Source organism: Rhopalosiphum padi, chromosome 2 (assembly GCF_020882245.1).
Source record: "Rhopalosiphum padi isolate XX-2018 chromosome 2, ASM2088224v1, whole genome shotgun sequence".
Lineage (NCBI taxonomy): Eukaryota > Metazoa > Arthropoda > Insecta > Hemiptera > Aphididae > Rhopalosiphum > Rhopalosiphum padi.
The window spans coordinates 7,070,271-7,097,684 of NC_083598.1; the positions used below are offsets into that span (position 1 = coordinate 7,070,271).

The 27,414-nt window shown below is 28.8% G+C and overlaps 1 protein-coding gene across 1 annotated transcript in view; it reads right to left on the bottom strand.

The window, feature by feature from the left end:
• Nucleotides 1–254: 254 nt before the first annotated feature.
• Nucleotides 255–27,414, bottom strand: part of LOC132919081 (acid sphingomyelinase-like phosphodiesterase 3a) — a 221,045-nt gene continuing 193,885 nt past the window's right edge. Inside the window, exons 8-12 of the mRNA XM_060980431.1 lie at nt 19,817–19,980; nt 18,806–18,989; nt 11,623–11,735; nt 10,891–11,066; nt 255–808 (exon numbers count right to left, since the gene is read on the bottom strand). Of these exons, the coding sequence (XP_060836414.1) occupies nt 577–808; nt 10,891–11,066; nt 11,623–11,735; nt 18,806–18,989; nt 19,817–19,980 (869 nt within the window). The 3' untranslated portion in view covers nt 255–576. The remainder of the gene's footprint in view (nt 809–10,890; nt 11,067–11,622; nt 11,736–18,805; nt 18,990–19,816; nt 19,981–27,414) is intronic.

The following is a 27,414-nucleotide window of genomic DNA, read 5'->3' on the forward strand; positions in this document are numbered from 1 at the left end:
TAATAAACCTTCCTAGTCGTGTATAGAGGTGTCCCAGCTGCAGACGTAAAAACCAACGGATATGGACGTGGAATAAATCAAACTCGGCGTCGTAGTAAGATTGGGAAAAAATTGCTCTCGTTCCGCTGTCTCGCACGGCGTTCAACGCAGTAGCGGGAACAGACGAGCGTTTGAAGTCTATGGTCGTCGGGAAAGGGAGGGCAAGGATGGTGAGAGAGGGCGTATATTATATAGTAATGCATTATAGAATATCGTCGTATTATATATATTTATTTTATAGATCGTCGAGAAGCGATTTCGATGACGGAAGTCGTGACACGTCTGACGCGAGTTTATTTTTTAAATATTATATACACACAAAGATTTGTAACCGAGAGATCGAGACAAGTAGAGCGAGAGAGAGAGAGAGAGAGAGAGAGAAAGAGAGCTAAATATATATATATATATATATATAAAGAGAAAGATATAGAGAAAAACGTCGAGTCGACCTTTGCTGTTGTTGTAATGTTATTATACGTTTTCGTGAGTAGACGTCTCCGAAGACTTTGTTTGCGTTGTCGGCGGTGTTAGCAGTGGCTAGTGGCGGCAGTGCCGTGTCAGCATCACGACGGTAAGCAGGGCGGCTGCTGTGAAAAGAGCTTTCCCGCTCCGTGGACGAACCGACCCGGAAAGTGCCTCAGCGGCCGTCTCCACGCAACTGTGAAACCGACTGTAGTCGAGCTCGGTGACGGCACAATAATGCGCTCGCCTGCATTCCAGATTGCAATCTTTGGGTTTGAACTGTCGCACCGAGTTGGCTTCTATGTATCTGAAAACACACCAAAACAAAATATGACGCATTTAAATAAAAATAAAACAGTATTTTTTTTTAACTTATCAGTAGTAACGATATTATTATACAGTCCTAATTCAATGCGATTTTATGTAAAAATAAAAAGGAAAATTAAGTTTAGAATAATATGAAATTTCGTATTCCATAACTCACAATTTTGTATTTTATATTTTAATTAGGGTGTACTTAAAAAAATCTGGACCTTAATTCGTGAGTAAATTTAAAAACGTGGGGTATTATTATTAGTATGCTCAACAAAAAATCTTGGACCACAATTCTGTAGAAATCTTTACCATCACGGGATGCAACTAGTAGCGACTCCCGATGAATATAGATTAAGTAGAAACAGAATACCGACGTCAAACACAGTTTGAACTTTTCACTGTGCCGTAACCAGCCGTTTAATCACCAGCCGCTGGATATAAATGCAAAATACTAAATTATCGTAAACACTACATGATTTGGATGATTTCGGAGAGACTATTGAAATATTTTGGAGGTCAAATAATCACATTTCCTACCGTTTCGTTGTCTTGATTTTTTCAATAAATATAGACCTTTCCCTCGCCAAACATGTCAATAACAACGTTGTAGTGCTATCGAGAAAGAGAAAATTGTTAGTGGTCACCGGTGCACACCACACGTCGCGTTTGACTCAGTGGTGGTATAATAGTTGGATTTCAGTAATTCGGGTGTGGGGCGTGCTCGGTCAGTAACCAACGTTTTTCCTTTTAAGCTAAAGCGTATAAATAGCAGCCGTGTTCACTATTCGACAAATGCGATCCTACTATATAGTTGTGGTTCACTGCCGAAATATATTTTAGGAAATAATTATTTTTCTGTGATGATATACGTAAATGTCCACTAAATTGTGTGATCTAAAAGATTAATCACATTTTTTTTTTGTCACGCAGACACATATTAGTTGTAAATATAGAATTTCTCACCCTTATCTGTGTTCGGATAATGATAATATCAAATGTATACTATACTCCATATTATGTAAATAAACGTATACCTATACATTAAAAACGATACATTTAATCGCCACGAGGCTGAGTGACGGTCTTCATATTATATTTTGTGCCCCACGGCTTGCTGGTTCCTAAAATTCAGTTAAGTAACGAATGGAACGGGTAAGTACATTGACGACAATATTACAACGTTAGCAGAAATGTAAATATTGTTAAATCCAAGTTGACCTACAATGGTTCTGCTACAAGAGTATAATACGGATAGAATATATGACCATTTTTTTTTTATTTCTCAAATAATAATCATGAAAATTGACGAGTAATTACTAATATATTAGTATCATCAATTTGAGCAAAATATTAATAGCGAAGGCTAAAAAACAAAAGGGAACATAATGTGAGAACGAAATTGTAATCTGAGTTTTATAAAAATATTACTGCAAGCCGATGAATTTGGAGGTAAGTGATTGTTTAATAAAAACAATCAACTGTAGGTTATAGACTGATATTTAATTCTGTATGGACAAGTTATTGACGTTTAATTTGTTAGATAGTTTGAGTATTAATTAATTCAAACCTTTAATACGTGATTTCATAAGAAAAATAAATAGTCGCCATTAGTATTACAAGAAAATAATATAGTAATACTAATAATATGATAATAATAATAATAATAAGAATAAGAATGATATAAATGTGTATTGTTGTGTAATATATATAGTGATTTTCAAAAAACTATTAGAACTCGTGAAAACTACGTAAAAACTTTACTTTTTACGTAACTCTCAATAATAATAATATGACCTCGACCATGTTTATAATATACTTGATTTCCGAAAATTTTTAAATAGCTACACGAAAATGTTCGAGCACTCTTCAGTGTCAAATAATAGTTCTCACGCAACAAAAAACCATGATAATTTGCTTAATAATAAATAAATAAAAAAAATAAATACAACGGTAAAAACGGTAATCAATCACGTCTCGCGAATATCATTCGGATACTGATAATTTAAGAGAATAAAGTTATTTTATGTAGTCAAAAGATGCATTTATGTTGACCTACAATTTTTAAAACAGACAGTATTATATAGGAAGTGTTTTGATTCGTGTGTACACCGCTTCTCGCAATTATATTAATATTTATCACGCAACAAGAAACATTAAAATATTCACTTGTATCGAACAAAAGGGGCCTAGCCAGATAGTTTTTTTACCGTTTTTCCGCACACGATGTAGACAATAGGATCTTGAGCGCGTCAGAATTCAATAGCGCGTGTACTCCATATTATTATATTGTCATTATAGTATTGTGAGACGTTGTGTGCTCACATTTCGCAGGTGTATAGTACTCAATTATTATCTGTGTTTTAAAGTATACGTGTTTTGATATACAAATACTTTTGTACAAAGTATAAGAACACTATCTATCAACAAGTATTTAAGTACAATTTAAATACCTATAGTTTTAATGCATTGGATACTTTTGTTTAAGTATATTTTTTCTGAAGTATAATTAAAAATATTTTGGAATCACCACAGAAATTTTATGTTTTTTTAAAAGATGAGCAACTAATAACTTACAATTTAGTAACATTATCATATGATATTTGAAATGTAATGGTGTGAGTAAGTGATATAAATTATGCAATGATAAGTTATAATTTAAATCCATTCTAAATAATATAAAACCGTTATTAATAAAATATGCTCTTAGCAGTGGCGTAGAAAGACTCGTTAGCGCCCCTAGGAAACCTAGGAAAATGCGCCTTTTTAGCGATTAAAAAAATTGACGAAAATACGGAATGATATTTTTTAACATTTATTTTTTATATATATAATTAGGGAATACAACATTATTTAATTATCAGTTATCATTACAATGTAAATTTCGAACTTTAAGGCTAGAGAATTCATCGATGATTTCGTCATATGAAATTTGTCTAGCAAATTCATATTCTATGGATAAAATTGCCATGCTTGTTAGTCTCTCTCGTCCAATAGTTGATCTTAAGTAATTTTTTATTAGTTTAAGCTTACTAAAACTTCTTTCACAACTAGCAGTTGTTACTGGAATAGTGAGAAATATTCTTAACGCTATTTCTATTCTAGAATAAATATCTTGTAAGTTTTGTTTATGAATAAATTTTAATAAATCAATCGGTGAAGCCATTTTGAAATTGGTCATCAATGCAGAAGCCTGGTGTTTAAAACATTCCATTTAAGAGCCTCTTAGTAATAATTATAAATTTTAATATAATAATAGTATAGTTAATAAATATTAGATATTGTTTGTTAATAAATAATAGGGTATAACAACGAACAAGGGTACATAAAGTACTAGAATTATTAATTATTTTCAACTGAGTAGGTATCTACTATGTTTAGAATAATTGTCAATTTAGCTGTCAAAACCCTTAAACAAATTTTTAGTGACATTTAAAATTAATAAATGTATAATAATAATAAAAAAAAAAAAATCCAGATTAATATAATATTTACAAATTGGTTAAAAAAAGTATTTATAATTTGTCTCGTATATTTTGATATTTTTTAAAATTGTTTTTATAACACCGATAAAGCGAACGAAAACATCACCAGTGAGCAGGAGAATAATAATATAAAATTGCAAAACGTAATACTATCATGTCATGGACGGTTCTATTTTCAAGATCGTTTTTACACGACTGAGAACGATGACGATGAGATAAGTAGTCGATTGTAAGTGAAATCGAAGCGAGTCATTTGCACGGCGTCAAATGGACTTACATGCAGATGTGTTTCACATCATTTGAAAGTCATATATTTTAAAATAATATTTTTTGTCGTCGGGTATAATAGAATATATTATACTATCTACTATTTATTCTTTCACAAGTCCATTTCATTGTTTCCCGGCGTAATATCCTGCGTTCCAAACCTACTGGTCTATACGATATTATATATCGCAAATTATTTTTTAAAAAATGTTCCAACTAAGCGTTTTGAGATGACTTTCGTCGCTAATATCTATTCTTTATTTGTCGTTTAGTCATTTTAAACGATGTTACGCAATATATTATTTTTTTTTTTAATAACATTAGAAGTAAAACATGTGAATATAATAATTTTAAATGTCAATGGGCGTATTTCGTTAATACCCACGACATTTTTGTTACAATTCCAGTGAACTCGACAATTATTTAATAATGCATTTTGATCAATATTTATTGAAGATCTATAACTAACAACGATCTATAATTTTTTTCACTTTACACCCGGTGTTCTTAGTTTTAAACTAAGTTAATTTGTTCCTTGAAAACTTTTTCGAGTAGTAGATATGTTTTTTGTAGCCCCTCCCTAGATCAGGTGTTTAGTTTATTTTTTTTTGTAGTACATTTAAATTTCTTTAGTAATATGTAGAGAAAATACGGCAGTTTTAATACTGACCTCCCCATTTAGTATAATTGATTTTGATTGCGGTATGTTCGAGGCCACTTATTACCACAATATATAGTTAGTATTAATTATAATTACAAAGTTAAATATGCAAAATTAAAACAAGCTCATGCAAAGTTTAAACTATCGCTGTTAAGAAACATTTTTCAAAGTTTTCTGTATAATTTGAATATAAATATAAACTTGCAACAGGTATTATTAATTAACAGATAGAGTTCAGTTGTGACTATATTTATTTTGTTTTAATAATGCAATTATACAAGCAAATTATGCGCTTACTAAAATACTGCAGATTATATAATTAAATCATTTTTTATATTAAATTTTTGCATCTTTGTTATTTATAATGATACAATTTGTGCTATGAATTATTAATAAACTTTTAGAAGAAACATTTTTCTATAAAGCTTATTTAATTATTTACAAATATTTGTTATATTAAGTATGGTTTTTTGATAAAAAAAATGAATAATAACTTTAAACAATAATACGAATATTATATAGCTATATTATTTATCGTGAGTATCAGAAGTTTTTTTAAAAAAATGTCATTTTATAGTCCCCCCCCCCTCAAAAAAAATTGTATTAAGTAGTATCACTAGTTTAACAGTTAACATAGCTAAATTATTCTGGAACTATGTGTGAATGATAATTACATCATAATATGAGCATATAGGTGTTGTATAGCGAACTACGTAAAGTTGCGAACGTTCTTAGCCAAACCATCAACCACCGGGGAAAACATTACGTATTTTTTTGTTTTTTTAGAATTCCTAAAACAAATATTAAAAGAGTGCACTCGGCTCTAGGGTAAATTTTAAATCTGGGAAAGTGGCCGCCGTTGTCCCAAGGGTTGGCGATAAAAAAAAAAATAAAAAAATGAATAAACCGAAAGTTTGTTGGTCGAAAACCGTGTATATATCCTACTTAGAGATGTTGTTTGCGTTGGACATTTTTTTGTCGAAAAACTAAAGACGGAGAGATAGGAAGAAGAAAGTAAAACGAAGCAGTAGTAATAAGTGTCCCATACTCGCGAGTTGTGAACCGTTGGTGACGTGAGTGAAGGGGACGAGAATGGCGAGAGTGGGACAACCGCAGTAAGGTGGATTATTTTGAAGTTTTTTTTTTTTGTTTTTTAAGAACCATAAACAATAACTGAATCCCTGAACCCACAAAGCCATTTCCATAAACAATGTTAAAGTAACCTTACACCGTCTGAAGATTCTTAGCGTCTTTTGGTTTTTGATTACTTTGTTTTATTTTAAAACAATATAAGTAACACGTTACCCATAAATATATATATATATATATATGTGTGTGTGTGTGTGTGTACATATGTAATTTTTATTGAATCATGAATATCTTCTATTTTTGTTTGTTACTTCTTTTTTTTTTTTTTTTTTTTTATCACGTTTCACTGTTGAAGTCGTTATACGAACGATAACTCTTCAGTCTTCACCTTATTGGGTTTAAATTGCATTCAAAAGACTCGTACTGCAAACACTTTGATTCATTATTCAAACTCCCGATGCAATTTTATTTATATACGTTTAGAAAAACACACATCAGATTTTCAATTTCTAGTCTTTTTTATGTATCATATTTTTACAGGTACTGCGTTGGTGTATAATTATGTGCACACATCACCATACGCATATAATATGACGGCGTAAATGTGCACATAATAATATATCGTTATAATATCTGTAATAACATATCGTAAGAAACTTCACATTAAATTTTATTAAGTTAAGATTTTCAATTTAAATAGGTCAAGTATGCAATCTAAAATTAAATTCACCATCCTACGGTAAGAAAGTTAATCGTGACTACACTATACGTGTATAACGTAGTTTGTCGAAACTTTTGTGCGCATTGTCTGGCTTTTTCGACGATGTCTTATAAAAGGAAAGCGAAAGTATTCATCGACCGCACGCGCTCACGTTTGATGTAATATTATATAACATATGAATATTTTAGTATTTTGATAAGTGTCTCTGTATACCGTGATCCACCATACATGATCATCCCCTATTTTTAAATGAAGTTATTTAAAATTTGATTTTCATAAATTTTTAGCATCATATTCGTATACATCTATTCTTAAAGAACATAATATTTTAAAATTCTTAGAATTGTTTGTATTAGTTAAGGAACATCCTATGATAAAACAAACTTTTTAAAATGAAAACCAACGTTTTCGACTTTAAATTATTTAGTGGATACATTTTCGGAAAATGTTGACGTATCAGAATTAAAATTAATAGTTTTTGAGATTTAACATTGTGTACTGATTAATAGTTCTACGAAAATGAACTTGGAGAATATGGTTATTTTAAAACGATAGTAATTTTTATTTATCTAGCAATATAATATATAACTTATAAAAAATGATCCAAGTTTAATAAATATTTACGTTGGTATTATTTAATATATTTTATGTAGAACTATTTTTATTTTATTTGTTTTATTCCTATTTTTTTCTTAGTATAAATATTTAAATAACTGAGAAACTACTAGGTTTTATTTCAAATTAGGTACATCAATATTTAAAAAAAAATATCCATTAATTAACTTATAGAAAAAAAAAAAAGGTAGGGGTTCATTTAAGAAACATAAGTTTGTACTAACACAGGACACTTCATAAGTATTACAAAAAAGATCAATAATTTGAAACTTTAATATGGCTTTTGAGTATAATTTAATATTCAATATATCTATAACCAGAATATAAATAATTTCATTACAAGTATTACACGTACAAGTATTAAATAAAAAGGTGGGTTAAGACCACTTCACTGTTCACTTGGTGAAACACCCTGTATACCTATAATTTATTAAATATTCATGGCTGTAAAATCAGAATTTATTTTTTCAAACACTTTGCCTATACTTAGGGTATATTACAATCACGTTATGATTTAAACTACATTCGGCTCTATTGCCCGTTAAATTTTGTACAAATGAAATAATATTGTACGCGATATGTTTGTATTTCCAAGGTAGTAATATAAATTATACCAAAGAAACATACGACAAAATGGTATTCTTTGATGGAAGTTTGAATTTATCGTAATTTTCCAATAACTAATGAATTTACATGTAATTATTTATTTTTTATTTCTGTAGTCATTTGTGGATTTGATCATTTTTATTTTATTTGAATGCTATTCGGCATGGAATATTTATTAAAACGTGTTTTGAAAAATTAGAGAGACTCAATTTTTGCTCAACGCTTACGACAAAGATAAAATTTAAAAATGTTCATTGAACAAATGATTTTTATAAATAAAGTAGATAACGATAATCCATTTTTGATTTTCACGGGAAATACTGATTATTCATATTCAAGATAATAATATAAATGTTATCATTGTACGGAAACTCGAGATATTTCTGTCTGCTCTATTGTAGTGCACGACGCAGCTTCATAAATATTATTTGATGTAGAATTCAGTTACGACTATTGCGAGTATTTATTTTGATAAGTGATAAAACGTGTATAAATTATAAATTTCAGTAGGTATTCCGCTCTGATGAAATAGATATTATATTTATCAAAGAGTAAAAAAAGTTGCACACATGCGTAAAATCGACTGTGTCTTCGCTATTTATTGATTTTGGGTAATAATTTAAAAATCAATAAATATGAAACTAAAGTTGCTTCTTCGTCCGTGTACATTATGAAGGACGCTACAAAAGCCGAGATAGAGATATTTTATTCGTGATCATAGTTTTTCACAAGCGTATAATCACATAACTCTTTCAGACTACACGTTTTTTTTTTTTTTTAACAACAATATAGAAAATACTGGTATTTATGTTTTTTTCTTCCCAAAATGAACGTATGATAAAACTTTTGAGTATTAGCGAAAAATTCATTTGATTTAAATTTCTTTAACTTTTCTGGAAAAAGTATTGTAGATACGAACAATATTTTTTATTATGTCTCTGGTGGTAAATAAAGAGATAGATATATTTTGTCGTTGGTCGGAACTATGTCAAATTTATACTCAGTTCCGCAAGGTTTTCACTTTTCTGCAGTAATAATGTTACGGCGTATGATGTACGATTAGTGACCCACCCAGTAGAATATTATACGCAGTCTATTTAATAACGACTTTGACCGCATGTTGGTTGAATGCCAACGGTTATTATGTAGGATCAGAATTTGGCAGATTTAATACAATTATGATATTGCAGGAAGAGTCGAGTACTCGAGTAGGTCAATTAGGTATTACAGTTCGCGTAAATTGACAATCGGCTACAAGATTATAATGATAATAAGAGAATATTTGTGTTAATACCGTTAATACCAGATATCAAAATAAGGTTTATTGATATAATAATAATCATATTGTATGCAAATTCATGTTTTTAAATTGCAATGTACTTACCGATATTATTTTTCGTTTCAAGTAGGGAAAGGTAACAATTATTTATACTTCAAAAATTAAATATTAATATTAATGCTACGAATGAAAGTTTTTATTGAAATTTATTTATCTCTTCTTTATTACCTAAGGTTTCAGGAATTCTTGATTTATGATGACAATGAATATTTTTCCTATATTATGTAATATATACTTGGAATAAATCATAAAAACTAAATCTAAATTTGAGTGATCAACGGATAAGTAAAAATAATTTTTAGACACGAAATTGGTTGTACAATTATTCACTTTCTTAATAAAAATTAAACATGATTTAATACATATGTATATATATTACATAATGTCGAACATTTATTTCATTCGAGTGCACAATGCACCACATACCCACTAAACTTAAAGGGTTGAAGTATTTTTTTTTGTTATCCCCACGCGTGTTGCTATTGTTGGAATGACGTATATTATGTATAAAAAAATATAAAGCGCTGGAGAAAAAAACAAAAAAAAAAAAAAAAAACTCACGCCTTTATTTATTTTTATCACCATTGAAAGTTTTCATCTAGCGGCGCCCACGGAACATAGTAGGTAGGCATTAATATGTACACGAATGAATGACGACAACTACATGTGTCCTTACAATATACATTTATTTTTTTTTTACAATAAACGAGCATTATGTATCCACAAGACTTTAGGTGTGACATAATAGCGATGGAGTTTTTATCATTTTTTTTTTACATTACTCGTCACGAAAATACGATTTGAACACAAACACACACTTTTCAAAAAATTAAAATGCTGCAGATACATAATATTATCGGATCGATATTTAAATCAACACTTTTTTTTATTATTTTTGTATAAAAGATTATCTTACTGATCTCAAAATCGAATTCGAATTCGAAGATCTATCGCGAACCCAGCAAATAATATATCAGTACCGTGCAAGCCTCGACACGTATAGTTCGTTATAATTTATTTAGGTCAGCGATCTTGCATCAAGGCTTTGAGCATTGTCCTCGACCGTTCCAAGGGTTGAGTGGCGGATAGGGGTAAGGGGTTGGATGAGAAATGAAAAGTCGGTGATTACCTGCATAATATGATCAATCGTCACGGAGAAAATGTGTACTTACAGAAAAAACGTGATGAAATGAACAACCTTTTACTGTTTATCGTTTAATTACCTACGTGCTACCCAGCAGTTGTGTTTCATTATAATATGTTTTAATACTATGACCCGAATATTATGATGTACCTGTCGAACTGCACCGACTCGTCGTCTTGGAACGTTTCAGCGATCGCGTGCAAAGACCTGGGCGTGATTTCGTGGAGTCCGTAGTAGTGCGTTAGGTTGTACTCGATTCTCCAGTCGTCCGGATCGCCGTTGGGCGACGACTCCAGATCGATGTAGTACTGCGTGTAATCTATAATCTGAATAAAAATAAAAAACATCTTTATTACTACAATAACTCTGTTGTATTTCGAAAGTACATAATATGAATAGCATATGAATTCTACAGTGAGACGTTAAACACGTATACGCCGTATTCTATGCTATTATTATAAATACCTAACGATATTATAGTATAATATACACGGTTATTCACCAGTCGTCTTCATCACGATTCGCACTTAAACTATGCGCTTATTCAAATTCTAATTTTTAAGTAAATATCGTATTTAAACACCATTTTTCAAATATTTTTAATTTTCGTGTCGTATAAGCAGTGGTCTGTGGTGATACTAATATTTTAAAATAATAATTTTGTACTGTAAAATATTATATCTGGTCACGTGTCTCAAAATATCGATCGTTGACTTAAAATTTAAAAACGTTTAAAGAATCAGTATTTTAAATAATGTCGTAAAAAAAAAAACGATGGCTTCTTGTAAAAACGAAAAATCGCCTTAAAGAAACAATCCGACAGTCATAAAATACATCCGTCACATGTTTACAGGTGAAAATTTCGCTTGTGCATTTACTTACGTGGCCCGAATTCGTGTTGAATTTGTACAGTCTCAAGCCAGGGTTGTTGGAAACGCCAGGAGACTTGTTAGGCGTCAACGACGGCGCCACCATCATCCACGACACTGGTTTTTCTGCAACACAAATGGCAAAAACGCACTTGGTTAACACCCGTTTTAAACAAGACAAAGAAAAATAAATTACAGGCAAACAATAAACATTGTTCAGACGACAAGTCGATATTTCAATATTAACGCTGTGTGTACGTAATCACGTCAAGTGCGAGGGGAACGGATATTGTTTTCGTATTGTTCACCATCGTCGGATTTAATACTATATATATATATATATATATTCATAGTCGACGTGCAAAACGGTTGAAAATACGTTCGATGATATTTTTTATGAATATAATCATATATTACATCGCGTACCTAAGGATGACTACAATAATTAATGTAGAGATGAATTGTGTCCGTGTCTCTCGATCAAATTTATTATGATTATTATTAATAAGGACGATAGTATTGTATAAAATTTAATATAATATAATATATATATATATTATACATGTATATGTTTTATGTTTATTTTTTTACCATATTACTACTTCTATAGAACTATAAAACTATAATGTAGTTATGTTAAAAATGATTTAAATAATTAAAAAGTTCTCTAAAACGTCAAAAATCGCCAAAAAATACATTAAATTCACCCAATAAATTCATTATTATATGGAATTGATTACTTTATACACATTTGTAGAGTTTGGAAAGCAATATGTCAAACATACAAAAAAAAGCAAATATATTGAAATCCAAGCCCTAGTAATTATTATTGTATGATACATCACTAAAAACTAATAACGACAACACTACAGTTTGGTAATTAATTTACTATATTACTATAATATTATATGTATTATTTAGTTTTCAACGTATTGATTATTTTTAATTTGACCATACATAAAATAATAAATATACATATATACTAGAATCGATTTAAAAAGTGTATAATAGTAATAATAACAATATTAAATATTAAATTGGCAAGTATAAAACAGGTACCTACGTAATAAAAACATATTGACATATTAATTTAAGATTAATGCCTACACAGTTTAATAGTTCAAATATCATTATATTTCTCTATACACGTATACACGTATACGTGTTTACGGCGATTAAATTTTTATGGGGAAATTGATTGTGTTTTACGAAATATATTATCTATAATAATATTTCATATCGTTTATTAAATTACACAATAATGAAACATTAAAACCCTTCCCACAAAAATTTGATTAAAATATATAAACCGTTATAATAGGTAGAACGCAATGGTACGATGACGACTCCCTGATGAGTACTTGACACAAACTAAGCCCTATGACGAACGTTTTAAAGTTTTATCTTCCACCTCTTATATAATACCTATGAGTTATACAATAATATCCCGTGACGTCATTATAGTCACGTGACATCACGTTTCCAACAACAGTTTGAGCATATTATTTTTTTTATAGGATATTTTTTTTGTATATAAATATAATTTTGAATTAAAAAAATAAAAGCCACATTTATTTTTTGTCAACATTTTTATGGTCTCACCTCTGTATTTAAATTTAAGTATATCCACCGATTTCATTATCAAAACCGCTGACTAGCGATTGCAATGGTAATTTTTATCTAGAGTTTATCAAATCGATTTCGGTGTTTTCTTTTGAAATGTGAGTTAAGAAAGGAAAAAATCGCCTGGGTTTCAAATTATTATAAAAACAACAAATTTGGGTCCATAATATCTTATCCATTTATTTAATATCTATGTTGGGTGATATAAATTAGTAGAATATAATAACATAACCTCTAGTTTCAATAATGTGCAATTGGGGTCGTTGAAGACAGAGTTTATTTTTTGAGAATTCGACTATAATTTTGTTGTAGTAATTTATATAAATGACTTATACTAATCAAGTTTTTAAAGATTTTGTTAAAAACGTTATCCCATTATTCTGGTAGAGGATATTCTTACTTCTAAGAATTTAAAACGCTTTAGTAATTTACTATACAGAGAATCAGGAGTATCTATATTTAACACGACAAATATTGTTATAAGAATGAAGAAGTTCTACAATGTTTAAAAAAAAGAAAAATCATTGATTATAATATTATCACAATATCACGTATAATTAATTACTGAGACAACGAATACAAAACCCACTATATTGTTATAATAAATTGTAATTCAAATATTTTATGATTAAATACGAATCAGTACCACTAATATCTACAATTATTTTGATTTGAAAAATGAAGTCACATAAATTTGCATTTTTAAATTCAATAAAGTATTTCTATGATTTTTGCTTTATGAACTTTTAAGTAGGTATTTCTTAAAAATACATACTTTTTAGACATTTTTATATAAAACTATATATAACAACATAATTGTATTGTATAATCTTTTGAATACTACAATGTAACAATAATATCAGTTGATACATTTAATCAATACAATAATTTAAACAATTTTATTGTTTATTACTTTACAGAATTTCAATATAAACAGAACCTTGTTTTATACATTTCTCAACAAAAAGCTATTTTCGATAATTAGATAAACTTAAATTAATTTCTAAGTATATTAAATTAATAATTTAATACGTAATATACATAAATCGATTATAATCTTAGTTCAAGAAGCATTTACCAAATTACGTAATATAATTACATTATCACGAATATATTGTGTGCCTCAAGTTAAAAAAGGTAAAACAAATCTAAGTTTACAATGTTGTCCTTTTAATGCAGTTCATAATTTAAATATCACATAAAATTACTAATTTTATTCGTTAGATTATAATGTAAAGTTTTTCGCTATGTGTAAAGTGCGTGTTATACACTCGTTGAACAAGTCAAAAAATATTTTGATAATTAAATTGAAGGTATACAGTATACACACCTTTAATATACTAAATTAAATTTTGTGTCATCCCTGAAAGTTTTCTTTTCTACTTCCAAATTTCAAAGGCGTTAGAACTTTTTATTTTGAACTTTACCCTTTAATATTTGTAATGCGATAAGTAATAATTTTGTCCAACAGTTGTGTTGTTATATGATTTATTTTTTAACTTTGATGTACTTTTACATAATTTATATATTTTTTAATCTAAAGGTATATTAAATATTTAGCACAATTTGTGTATTATGTACATGTATTGTAAATATTTTTAACACATACTATATTGCATTCTATCAATAATTATTTTATATTTTTCGAGGAATAATTAATGTATTATTTTTTCAACAGTATTTTTTTGTTTTTGTATATATATATATATATATATACTAGATAAGTAATTAGTAGATAGTAGTTATTTTTATTTGCATTTGAAGTTAGAATTTTGACTAAATTCTTCAAAATTGCAAAAAAATTGCAAACTATTTTATAGTTTATAATTCAAAAAAACATTTTGTTTTGTATTGAAGCATTAAAAATGTAATACATAATTTTTCATATGTAATTCAAAATGAAACTATAAAATCTAAAAAAATGTAAAATTACTTTTCATTAGGTATTATGTACATTTTAAGTTTCAATTTAGACTTATTTAAACAATTCGATAAAAAAACGATGTTTATTATTTTGTTATAATTTAATTACATTATTTGTGAGAACTTAAAATGTTATGTTTTTATATTATTAGTATTTTTGATTTATTTATAGGTACTTTAAATCTAATTTTAATTTTTTACGGTATTTACAGAAAGATGTTATTAGATGTTGTTTTATTTAAGTTGATATAATATAGTATACATGTGTATTATTATATGATTAAATACTTATTCATGTTGTAAGAAAAAATTATATCAACCTATCAAAAGTAAAATAAATTTCTTTAATAGCTATATATAAAAAAAACTTATCACCTGGTGAAATTGGCTAATAGATTGATCACACTCAGAATAATTTTTTATATAATGAATATCATCGAATTCAAATTTAACACACATATAATAGTGACACATTCAACACTTAATGTATAGTAGAGTGGTACCTACTCGCTTACCTACGTTTTTTTTAGTTTTATTGCCATAAATTTAGAATTTTTTTTTTTTATGAAAATTTGAATTTAAAACTTCAATAAAATTTAACAGAACAACGAAGTCAACAGTTTACTAAATTTACGTTTTTTAATTTTTTTAGCAAACGCTTGAAAATTGAATACTAAGTTTTTCATAAATAGTCTGTACTGAAACCATAAAATCTATTTATTTATTATTTTTTCTTTTATAAAAATTTACATTTTAAATGGACGAAATTAAATATTTATGAATAAACTATGAATAATAATGATATTTACTATTTTCTTATATAGTTGAAAAACATTATTCGTGGATACATACAATTTTTACGTAGGTATATAACTATATTTCATATATACAATGGTGTTTTAAAATGTAATATTTTTGATAAAAAATAATTCAACCTTCTGTGTTATTAATAGTAAAATAAATTACTTCAATATAGCAATATCATGAAATATACTTAGTAGATAAAGTCCCAGACCGTCTTCACTCGAAATAGTTTTACGTGTACAATATATCATTTAATTTAAATTTAACACACACATGACAGTACTTACTGAAAAGTAGAACTTTTTTAAGTATTGCTTTTTCACTTTTTATGGTCATTTTTTGTTTGACTTTAAAAGGACATAATATAATGTAAACAATTATTTTAGATTTTGGGTATTCAGTTAAGACGAGCTAAATCTATTTAGCTAACTTATTATGATATGCGTTTTTCAGTAGATAATTTTTCAAAATTAATATTAAATACAAGTTATGTTTTTATTCTCCCAGTCTCTATGGACCACTATAGCAATAGAAAAAAAAAAACAGTGAGGAAATTAAAACCATCACTTCATCAGTCTTAAATGTTGGATCTACAGTTGAACATTTGACGATCTGCAATTATATTTGTGCTATTAGTGATTGTGCTCAAACACCAGTCGAATAGACATAGATGATGCTATTATTTTATTAATGCAAGTGGGTAGCTGTAGCATAACGCAACGCAACATATCGCAAATAATGTCACAGCGTCATATTGACACTGTCAGACCCGTGTACTCACAACAGGATGCGTATGACTATGCAGTAGTGCATTTGAAGTGTTTGAACAATATAGAGGAGGCGATAATAATATTATTTTGATACGGATTGCTTTCCACAGATGTCTAACATCAATCGAATTCAATAATTTTTAATATTTAACACTATTTTTGTTTTTGTTATTTTTTTTTTTTTTTTAGATGGTATATTTATTGTTTATTTTACTTGATTGTATTATTATAAATATACAATTAAAATGCGTATTTTTTTTCAAACCCAATCCCCTAAACCCGTCGCCCACCTACTAGAAATCCATTCGTCATTGTGCAAAGCACGGTATTGGTTCATTCGCATCTCCTCTACAAAAATAGTATTATATTATAGAGTGGGTTTTGTTGAATCTCTCGACTGGTGTAGGTGGATAGTATGGCAGCGTTGCACGGTTATATTATGTCGATTTCACAACCAAAGCGCCCTAATCGAAATCTGCATTGATCAATAACATATACCTACGCTTAAAAGCAAATCGGTATTATGCCCGCAGGATCCATGCATGATATTAATAATTAGGTATATCGTATATATATATATGTATATATATATTATATGATGTACTTACAAATAGCTACCGCCCTCGAATAGTTGTGAAACACGCGTCATCGCATTACAATATCATATTGGTTTATAATTTTACTGCGAACCAGTAAAAATAACAGTTTACAAACCAAAGATCAAAATTATTGGTAAACTGCTAAACATTCGTCATTCCAAAAAGTATTAAAGTTTTTCATAATATTTCTTTTAAATATTCGAAACTCATAAGTCATAACAATACAATTTTTCTAATAATAATTATTATGTTTATTTTTTATCGTTATAATTTTATTATTCAGTTGTTTTTACTTTTCCTTTCCTTTTATTATTATTTTTTTTTTTTTTTGAATTATGACAAATCATTTTATTTTCATACTTGGAAGTCGAATATTTACTGAGAATTTCAATACATAAACATCCAATATCTTAATAGCAGTTAATTAGTTTTAAGTGTTTATAGTTTATTGGAGTGGCAAAGGGACGTCCTGTAAAATGTTGGGCTACTCCGATCGTATGAACTTTAAATACTTAAAGTTATAATTAATTAAAATTACCACTTCTGAGAAAATTCGAAGAGGCGACGAGGGACCAAAAAAAGATTATATTTTTTTCAACATTTCACGAGGGTAGTGTATTTTATGATTGTTCTTAAAATATTTTTTAGTATTACTAGTAAAATCAATTTATTGTAATTTTGAAAACTAATATAGTTAGAATATACTAGATAGAACACAGAAATATAAGTCACCGTATTTTTTTCCGATTCAAAAAAAAAAAAAACAAGTTTAATGACGTGAATACGTGATACTTAAGACGAAAAAAATATATTAGGTATTTTATATATAATATGTGTTTAGGGGAGAAATGGAGAATTGGGCGGATTCCATGAATAATACACCAGAGCGATTAGGTCAATATGGTCCGAACGTTTATTTTTCGTACCGTATAATTAAATATCGGTGATTTAATAATAAAATTTCAATTAAAATATTGTCTACTCAACGGGGCGTTGACCCGAACTGGGAAAGTAGATTACTATAATGATATAATACTCTAATTTTGAATCTTTTATCACTTATAATTACTTTTATTACTATTTCGGGCAGATTTATGAGTCGATTGAAAATACATTTTTTTACATGGTTTTTTAGATTATTACAATTATACACAAGTAAAAAATGATTTGCTGTACGTCATTATTAGAGATTAGTTTCTAAAAAAAAAAAAACATAAAACATTTACCGATACAATTAGTACCTATGTGCATCGCTAGATTAATAATCATCTTGTTTAATATGTTCGAGTTTTACTTATCCTCAGGGTAGGTCATCATTATTTCAGTGTCTCTGGGCACTTTCAGCAGTGAAGAGAGCGAGGTGAGGGGATTTAAACAATTGAACAAACTTTTTAGTATTTTTGGCGGGAGAAATGTAGCAGACTACATACAACGAGACGATACAACATTATACATTACATGAGACATTTAAACTCACTGTGCTGGTCGTAGACGATTCGGAACGTGTCGGAGTGCAAATGACCGCAAAACTGTCCGACAATGATGTTCGCAAACCTCCGGATCATTTCCATATATCTCGCACTGTAGTCGTCTTTGAACGTAGGTGCCTCGTCCTGGTCTCTTTCGTTGGCTCCCGGGCACATGTGGCTCACCAGATACACCTGGAAAGTGTTTGAATAATGCACTCCGTTGATAATAACACAAACATTTCGACAGGCAGGGATAGGCACAAGACATGGGAATATCGTACATTTTTGCGGTCTTCATAGCATTTCGGATCCACGATCGAGTAAAACGCGAAAGGCGATCGTGTAATCATGTATTATAGTTTTCACTTTTTTTTTTTATAGTCGATAGCCGTGTTCCGCGGTAAGTGTAATTCAATTATAGGTAATATTATATAGTTGCACTTTTACCGCAACAACTGCAATAATTTTGAAACGCAATGTAAAAACTTCAAGGTTAAGATTAGCGATGAATAAGTTCGCTCAAAAAATTGATTACAATTTTTATTGAAAGACAAGCATCGAGACGATAAAAGTTTAACGACAAAATCACTCACAAGCTTGATTGTGTGGGTATTAACAGGTATAACAAGCAATGTGATGTTTTTTTTATTATGTAAAAAGATCGGTATGACTTCGTTTTTGTTTAAAATATACATTTTAGGTACATGTTTATTTGTAAAATATACTGTGCATAATAATTATAAAATGTTTATTTAAAATTAAAATTCAGTTTTATTATTTAATAACAGTTAATTATCGAATTCAAACATTTGTGTAACAATATTTGAGTTAATGACTAATACATTACGTATCATATTATTTACATAGTTAAGACATATCGTGGGCATTATACTAACAGAATGAAGGCGTATTTTGTATAGTAATATTATTAAGTTTAACGATTTTAAATTTAAATTTAATAATCTTGTTTCGTTTCGTTCTTAATTTTAACTTGTTTAGTGTCTAATATTAATACTCACCGTTTCTTTGTTCATGACTGATTTCAATAAGATTTTTTCCAACCATTCGAGCTGTTCTATAGGGTTGACAACGTTTTGCTGTCTTTCTACAGTCGAAAATGCATTTGAATTGAGCGCAATTATCCTAAGTTTATTTCCTTTTTGCTCGATCGTATAATAACCTCCTGCGAAAAAAATACAATTTTATCAATTAGTATGAAAAATATATATACATATATTTCTTTTATTCAACATTGTTGTGGTCATAATGATAATTTAAATTGTTTTTACTCTTTAACTGTCTCAGAGCATTATACTCGGATGTTAAAAATACAACTTGCTATTATTTCTCATAAATATTATGCTGAGTTGTATTTAATGAGTTTCAAATTAAAAAATACAATAATGAAAGTGATGAAAAGAGTTGATTGTTTATTATGACCTACAAGCATTGAAAAGAATACCAATATTTAATGTAATAATTGTTTTGTTTTAAATTTGTTTTGACGTATGATGAGAGTTATATAAATAAAATGTATAAATCAATTTTATAACTAAAATATTGTTTTTCTATTAAATATTTTTTGGTTATATAATTATTATAGTATGTCACATATTCTTGTTGTCAAATAATTTTGTTAGTTATTTTTTAATCAGTTGCGTGTTTCGTTGCTCAAACAAATAATTAATATAATATAATTATTTAATTTCGTGGTAAAAAAACGAATTCTGATATAATTATTTCTTTGCTTTATGACCGGTTAAAATTAAAACAAAACTATAGTATTTGAATGTCAATTATAAGTTGATTTCGTTTTTTAGTGTATTATAATTTTTTTTTAAATTTATTTCGCATGGATGAATTTATTTTCAAGACATAGACCATCGATTATAAATTATCGTGTTTTAAATGAAAAATCGTATCTTAAAGATCTCATATTTTAGAGTTAATTTTACATTCACGTAAGTTGCGAATATAATATATTTCAAAATCGTTTTACAGAAACGTTAAATCCAGAGATCACTGTTATCTGAATAATTAGCTGCACGAGCGACCTATGCGTACACAGGGAAATTTTTAATTCGACAAATACGATTTATGAACACGTGAACGTCTTTGTGAGGGGTGAAGATTACGTTATCGATTGTCAACCGTCGTGACCCGAATGAAGAAAACGTGATAAGATCGTAATTCGATTATAATTTGTAATACAATATTAGTGGACTTGTAACAAAAAAAACGAAAAAAAAAAGCTTCAATGAAATACACGTTAGATACCTACGGTATAGTAAGTTAGCTGGAAAACACTCAAGCGGACACCCCTATAAAGTTGTTTTGATGGCTTTTGTCAGTGATACCATAACCCATGTATAATACAAAATTATAATAATAAAAATAGTAACTGAGAATTTCAAATTGTATAGATTCATATGCAAAGTATATAGTATATACTATATGTGGTTCAAAAAATGTTGATTTAGATCATTAATAAGAACAGATATTTCACCTCATAAATAAAAAAATTAAATATTTTACAAATATGTTTTATTCATATTAAATTGCATGTTACCATAGAATAATATCTAATATACAGTTTATAACACTATATTCATGTTTTATTTATCTAGAACGAAGAGCAAAAACCTTCAATCGGTGTACCAACACTATCCACTAAAATTTATATTTATTGTTTTATTTTTATTTTTTAGACAGTGAAAATAAATTGTCACAAAATTATATAGGTAAGATTTTACGAATAAAACTATAGGTACAAACCATTTATTTTTTATATCGAAATGGATTGTTAAAGGTTCAGTCAGTAAATATTGTTTGGATAAAACCATAGGAAGAATATTGTTTTACACAATTATTGTACTTATATTATGAAAACTTTGTAAACAAAATGTCTAATTATTTTTTTAAATTTTTTTTTTTTTTTTATTATTATAATCTCAAAAATAATAATATTATTTTTATTTCGTAATTGGCCTCCTAGTAGACTAGGTCAACGATTTTCAGTTTGAAAACATGAAATATTGTACCAACGGGCAAAGTACATGTACGCACAAGTTTTCAACAACTTTTGCATACGCTTTCAGTGAGGTATTAGCAAAGCAGTAGCCTAGTGTATTATTTTCAAAGGAAAAAAGACAACATTCCACTACACGACGTCGACAAACATTGCGTAATACATACTATAACAACGCACATAGTATTGAATCGTAATACGATTATAATAATTATGAAAGTTAGTTGTCGAGGAAATGAGGAATTGTCCGATGTACAAAAGGACGGGGCTTATAAAATCCAATGATATCCTTTCGCTATGATGACGGTGACGATGATGATGATGATGATGATGATGATGACGATGATGACGATGATGAGGATGGTGATAACGATGATGATAATAATATTATTATTTACGACAATTCGGGGCGACGAAATAAGTTTGTGCGGACACTCAGGTAGTCGTCAGCGGCCCCGTGGGAACACGCGAAATGCCAAAAGGAATATTATTACAATTATGCATTGTTATAGGAGCGTTTTGACGCAAACGAGTTTCGTGTAATTTTGAGTGCAGTTCGGGAATCTCCGCTGAAGAAAACGCGGGTGTATATTATCCAAAGGACGAAATTGAATCATAAAGCAAAATAAAAATTTAACAACCAAGATTACCGTTGTGTTGGTTGGGTAGAAGGGGTTTTGGAAATCGGCATTCAACTTTATTGTTTTATTATTTTAAACGAATTTTCACTATCTTCTTGATCTTTCACCGACAAACAGCGATAACGAAACTTCCAGAATAGGTACATCCGAAACGAATTCAAGGTTGACCCACCAATTATCTATAAATCAGATTCTTTAAGCCATAAAATTGTTTTTATCAAATATCGATTATTCTTTGAACAATTTACTTACTATTCGTATTTGTATATACTATTTTTATTTCTACCACAATTTGAATAAATTAACTTTGCAATAGTTTAAGTAGCACGATTAGTCATAGGTACCACAGAAAAACAGATAATTCTGTAGTTAAACAGCAGTGAGTTGGTAACAAATAACTCAATTAAATAATTAATTAAATAATTATAGTTAAATTATAGTATTGGAACGAACGATTCACATTTATTTGACTTACTGAATAATATTTATCTTGGCACAGATATCATCGTTCTATTATAACATATAATATCTTAAAATATAATTTAACTTAAAACTAAAACATCCTTTTTTTATATAAAAATAAAATTACTTATGAAAATATGCGCTTTAGATATTTGTATTTCCTAGAAGAATAACGTTACTGTGATCCTTTTTAAATCCACGAGAATATTCCCCTTCCCGGAAATTTCTGAAAGTGGCAACCTTAATTCCGATTTGTATTCTAAAGAAAAGGTGCACATTCAAGCATAAAGCAAGGTACCTACTTGTATTTTTTTAGTTTCTTAAGAAATACTTGCAGTCGTGATTGATTCATCCATATGTATAATATCGAAATGATCATTGCATCAGTCTGTTTTAATAATCCACTCATAGATGGTCATGTGTTTTAATATTTCAAGTTTTCATTTTTTTTATATTATATTTTTTTTTAGCCACACCACTAGGTCGTGCAACGACGTAGGATTAGAGTTATAGTGTACGAGGAAATAATAGTATAAAATAATAAACGATTCACTGCGGCACAATGTTACATCGATATCCGTTCATATAATATAATATATAGTTTAGCGTTACGGCGTTGTAAACCCTCGCGCATTATAAATTATAATAATGTATGGTGTAGCGTTGACAGCCCCGAACGAATAACGGACGTTTACGAACTCCTACATATAAGGAATAAGTCAATATTTTAATATATTACTTTGTAGGGTTAGGTTAGATTTTACCGTAAGTATTTTTCACTTGTATTTTTTGGGTTTTTGAAAACACATACATTCTCATTTAAAACTATCTTGGTCATTTTTTTTATTTTTATTTTTTTAATCAATAATATTATATTCAAACCACGCAGTAAAAATATTTTGAGGGTTTTTAATTTGTCCCGGTGTATCTAATAATACGTGTTATTAAACGACAATAATAATATGTATGTCCAACATTGCAGCGATTGACATTTTAAATTCAAAACACAATTTTATTTAGATACGATTTTCTAGACAACTGGAATGATTCCCGTACGTCCTGCGACAATTATATTGAATTGCATGCGTACACACGATACACATATGCCAGAGTTACCAGTAATCGCACGGGTAAATGCGTGACGGTCCGGCGACGATGTTTGATGGACGAACAGACTATACCAATATAATATGTATATGCCGTAACGCAGAGCAGAAAATATGTTAACGTTTCATGTAATATGTACTTACGAATATGAACGATATGTTCGAAAAAACTTAAATAATTCACATGTGATCCACTACCGTGAACGATGTACAATTGGTTTTTTGCTTTCAAATCATCGTGTCCTCCGATAATATTTGTGGTTTACGATCGCATCCGATCTTTCTCATAGTGCACACATTGTTTTGCTGTTGTCGTCGATTTAACCATTTTTTTTTTTTTTATTCATTTCGTATTTTCTCGCGTTATCCTAACTTAACCTAATCAAGCGATCTCACCGTGTCATGTTTTCCTTGAATAAGTAGTAATTTATTCGAGTTCTTATTTTTAGAATTTGTAAGTATACCCAAGTAGCAACACGAGGGCCATATTTTAAATAATTTATGTTTTTATACCAGAAATAATAATTTTGATTTAGACTTAGATACTCGTGCATCATAATTTAAAGAAAAAAAATTATCCGCTTAACAATTTATAGGAAAATATATTATGATGACAATTTAGAAGAAAATATTGTCACAAAACGCTCCTTAAATAGTATTAAAATCTAGTTCTTATAATTATAAACATTAAAAATTCAAAAATTAGAATTAAGTTAATAATATATTTATTATTAAAGGAATAAATAAGTGGATACACATTTTCCCGATCGTGACATTCGGACACGTATTATTATCGTCGTTTCGATTCCTGCGTGTCTAACTATTCATATTGGACGCTGATTGCCCCCAGGTGTCCTTACGTCGTTCTTCCGCAGCGCCGAAAATACGAAATTATTAAAATATAAAATAAATATTGATCTTCCAAGAAATGCATTTTTTGATCGCTCGCGTTTATTTTTAAAATGAGTTTATTTTGTTTGAAATCGGTTGATGCCTGCAAGTATAGTTGTTGTACGTCTATAATAGTTCTTTCGATAAGCAGGCGTATAATTTTATCGCAAAAAATAAATGTTTATTTTAGACAAAATAATTTTAGGAATCTTCTTCGGCCAACCTACAAATTCAGTACATAGATGTGTTCATCAAATAATAAATATATACATTTGAACACGTCATTCGCCTCCGTATTTATTCGATTTTTATTCGTTACGCCCTTATAACATTATGTTATCAAAGTTTATTTTCTTATTGATAATTATTTATATATATATATATATATATATAAATTACTTATTCAAAAATAATCATATAGACGTTTAATATAACATAATTGAATAGTGAAAATCGACAAGCACTATTTTGACTTCAAGCAACAAACGGCCAGACCCAACCACCTACGTACACAACAAAAAAAAAAATCCACCCCTAAAACCACGAGTGGTCGCCATGCTCTTATAGTCGGGAGAAATACTCTGTCGGGGATGTGTGTGGGTGTACTAAGGTGCGAGAGCGAACGGGAGAAGTAAATATTTTCTCGACCAGCCTTGACTATCTTATTGAGGTTCTTATTCGCCATTCCGTTCGCACATTTAAAACTGCGATAAAAAAATACTGTTACGATAATTGCTGGTTTTTTTTTCAGAAAAAATACGCACGCTTGTGTACACACATAAATGCGACGACCGAAGAAAATCACAAAAGATTAAAAGAACCGAAAATTTGCCGAAACGAATCGTCGGGATGACAATTTCGCAAGTCCGTTTCATTAGTTGCATCATTGGCGAATGTGTTCGTGAACATTAATTCTACTATGCAAACACACACACACACACACACACACACACACACACGTGTGATATATTTGTACCTATCGTAGTTTAATCGGAGGTCTATGTACGTTATTTTTTTTTTTATTTTATTCCAAGGAAATAATAACAATAATACGAATGCGAATGTGTGCTGGTCGGTTATTCGCAGAGCCGGTAAGTTATGGTAACGTTATTAGTTTTTGTCGCGCGGTCGACTTCCAAACGAGCTTTTCGCGCTACCGCCGCCGCGCCACACGATATTATTATGTTATAGACTACGCAGTGCACAACAATACATATTATAACTAGCTCTCGCCCGACAGCAATAATGACACAAGTGCATTATTTCGCTGTTAAAATAAATAATTCATAGGCCACCGCCATCGACTTTGACACGGATATCGTTCCCGAATAATGTTAGTTTATACATAATATATACCTTTTTTTTTTTTTAAAGTTTTTGCGTCTTAAGTCTTACCGAGTTACGTTAGAAATGTTCCAATGAAAATAAAAACAAAAGATACGCTCAAAGTCGATTGACGATTATTGCGGTGTTCACGTGTATCTATCACGTGTATCTTACCTATTATATTATGATCTTATTGTAATATACATAGTACATACCTATAAATAAATATTATAATATATTATTTATTATAATTTATAATATTCCCAAGTGATTTAATTACATTGGATTTTGTGATCGTCATGCTATACTGTATGTTATTTGAATGATCGATAATATACATTATAAAATATTAGTGAAAAATTAACCATTAATAAAGTATAGAACTTTTACTTGTATGTTTATTCAATGAAATGCATCAAATAAATAATCTATACAATTTATTTTTATCTGAACCTTTCAACTTTTAAAAAAAATCTAACTAACCAAATTTAGTAAAGGTTCAGGTTCCCCATAACGTCAAACAGTGCGCTGTCTTAAAAAGGTAGGTGACGCTAACGTAAATAACGAAAAAAGGCATACAATTATAGAAAATGTTGGTGTATAAAACTCGAGGTTAATCAAATTTTTAAGACTAACAAACGATAATAATACCATTAATACCCGCCTGGAAAAAAGTTAAAGTTTATCTTTGTTTTATCCTAGGAAAACAATTTTCGGGTGTATATTATAGTATATATAGTATGGTTAGTAAAAATATGTATAATATAATAATATATATGTTACCATGAAAAATTAAACGCAACTTTGATAGAATTTATTCTGTTTTAATAACATTATTTCGTTCGTATATTATAATTATTTTAAGTGCATTTTATAAATATATAGATTAATACAATTATGAAACTAAATACTATTTCATAGTAAGTTTAATACTATGATACCTAATGGTAAATTTATTTTAAAATAATGTATAATTTGTACACGCTTTTTAGCAAGTATATTATGTATGTATGTGTTTCTGTTTCATATTATTGGGATATTCTTTTGTCGAGATTAAATTGTCAAAAGCAAACATGTTTGTTGGTGTCAAACAAAATGCAATGTCAAGAAGAATGTTTGAAATACGATACCCGAGGAAACTCTAAATGATCGGTGCTTGTTGC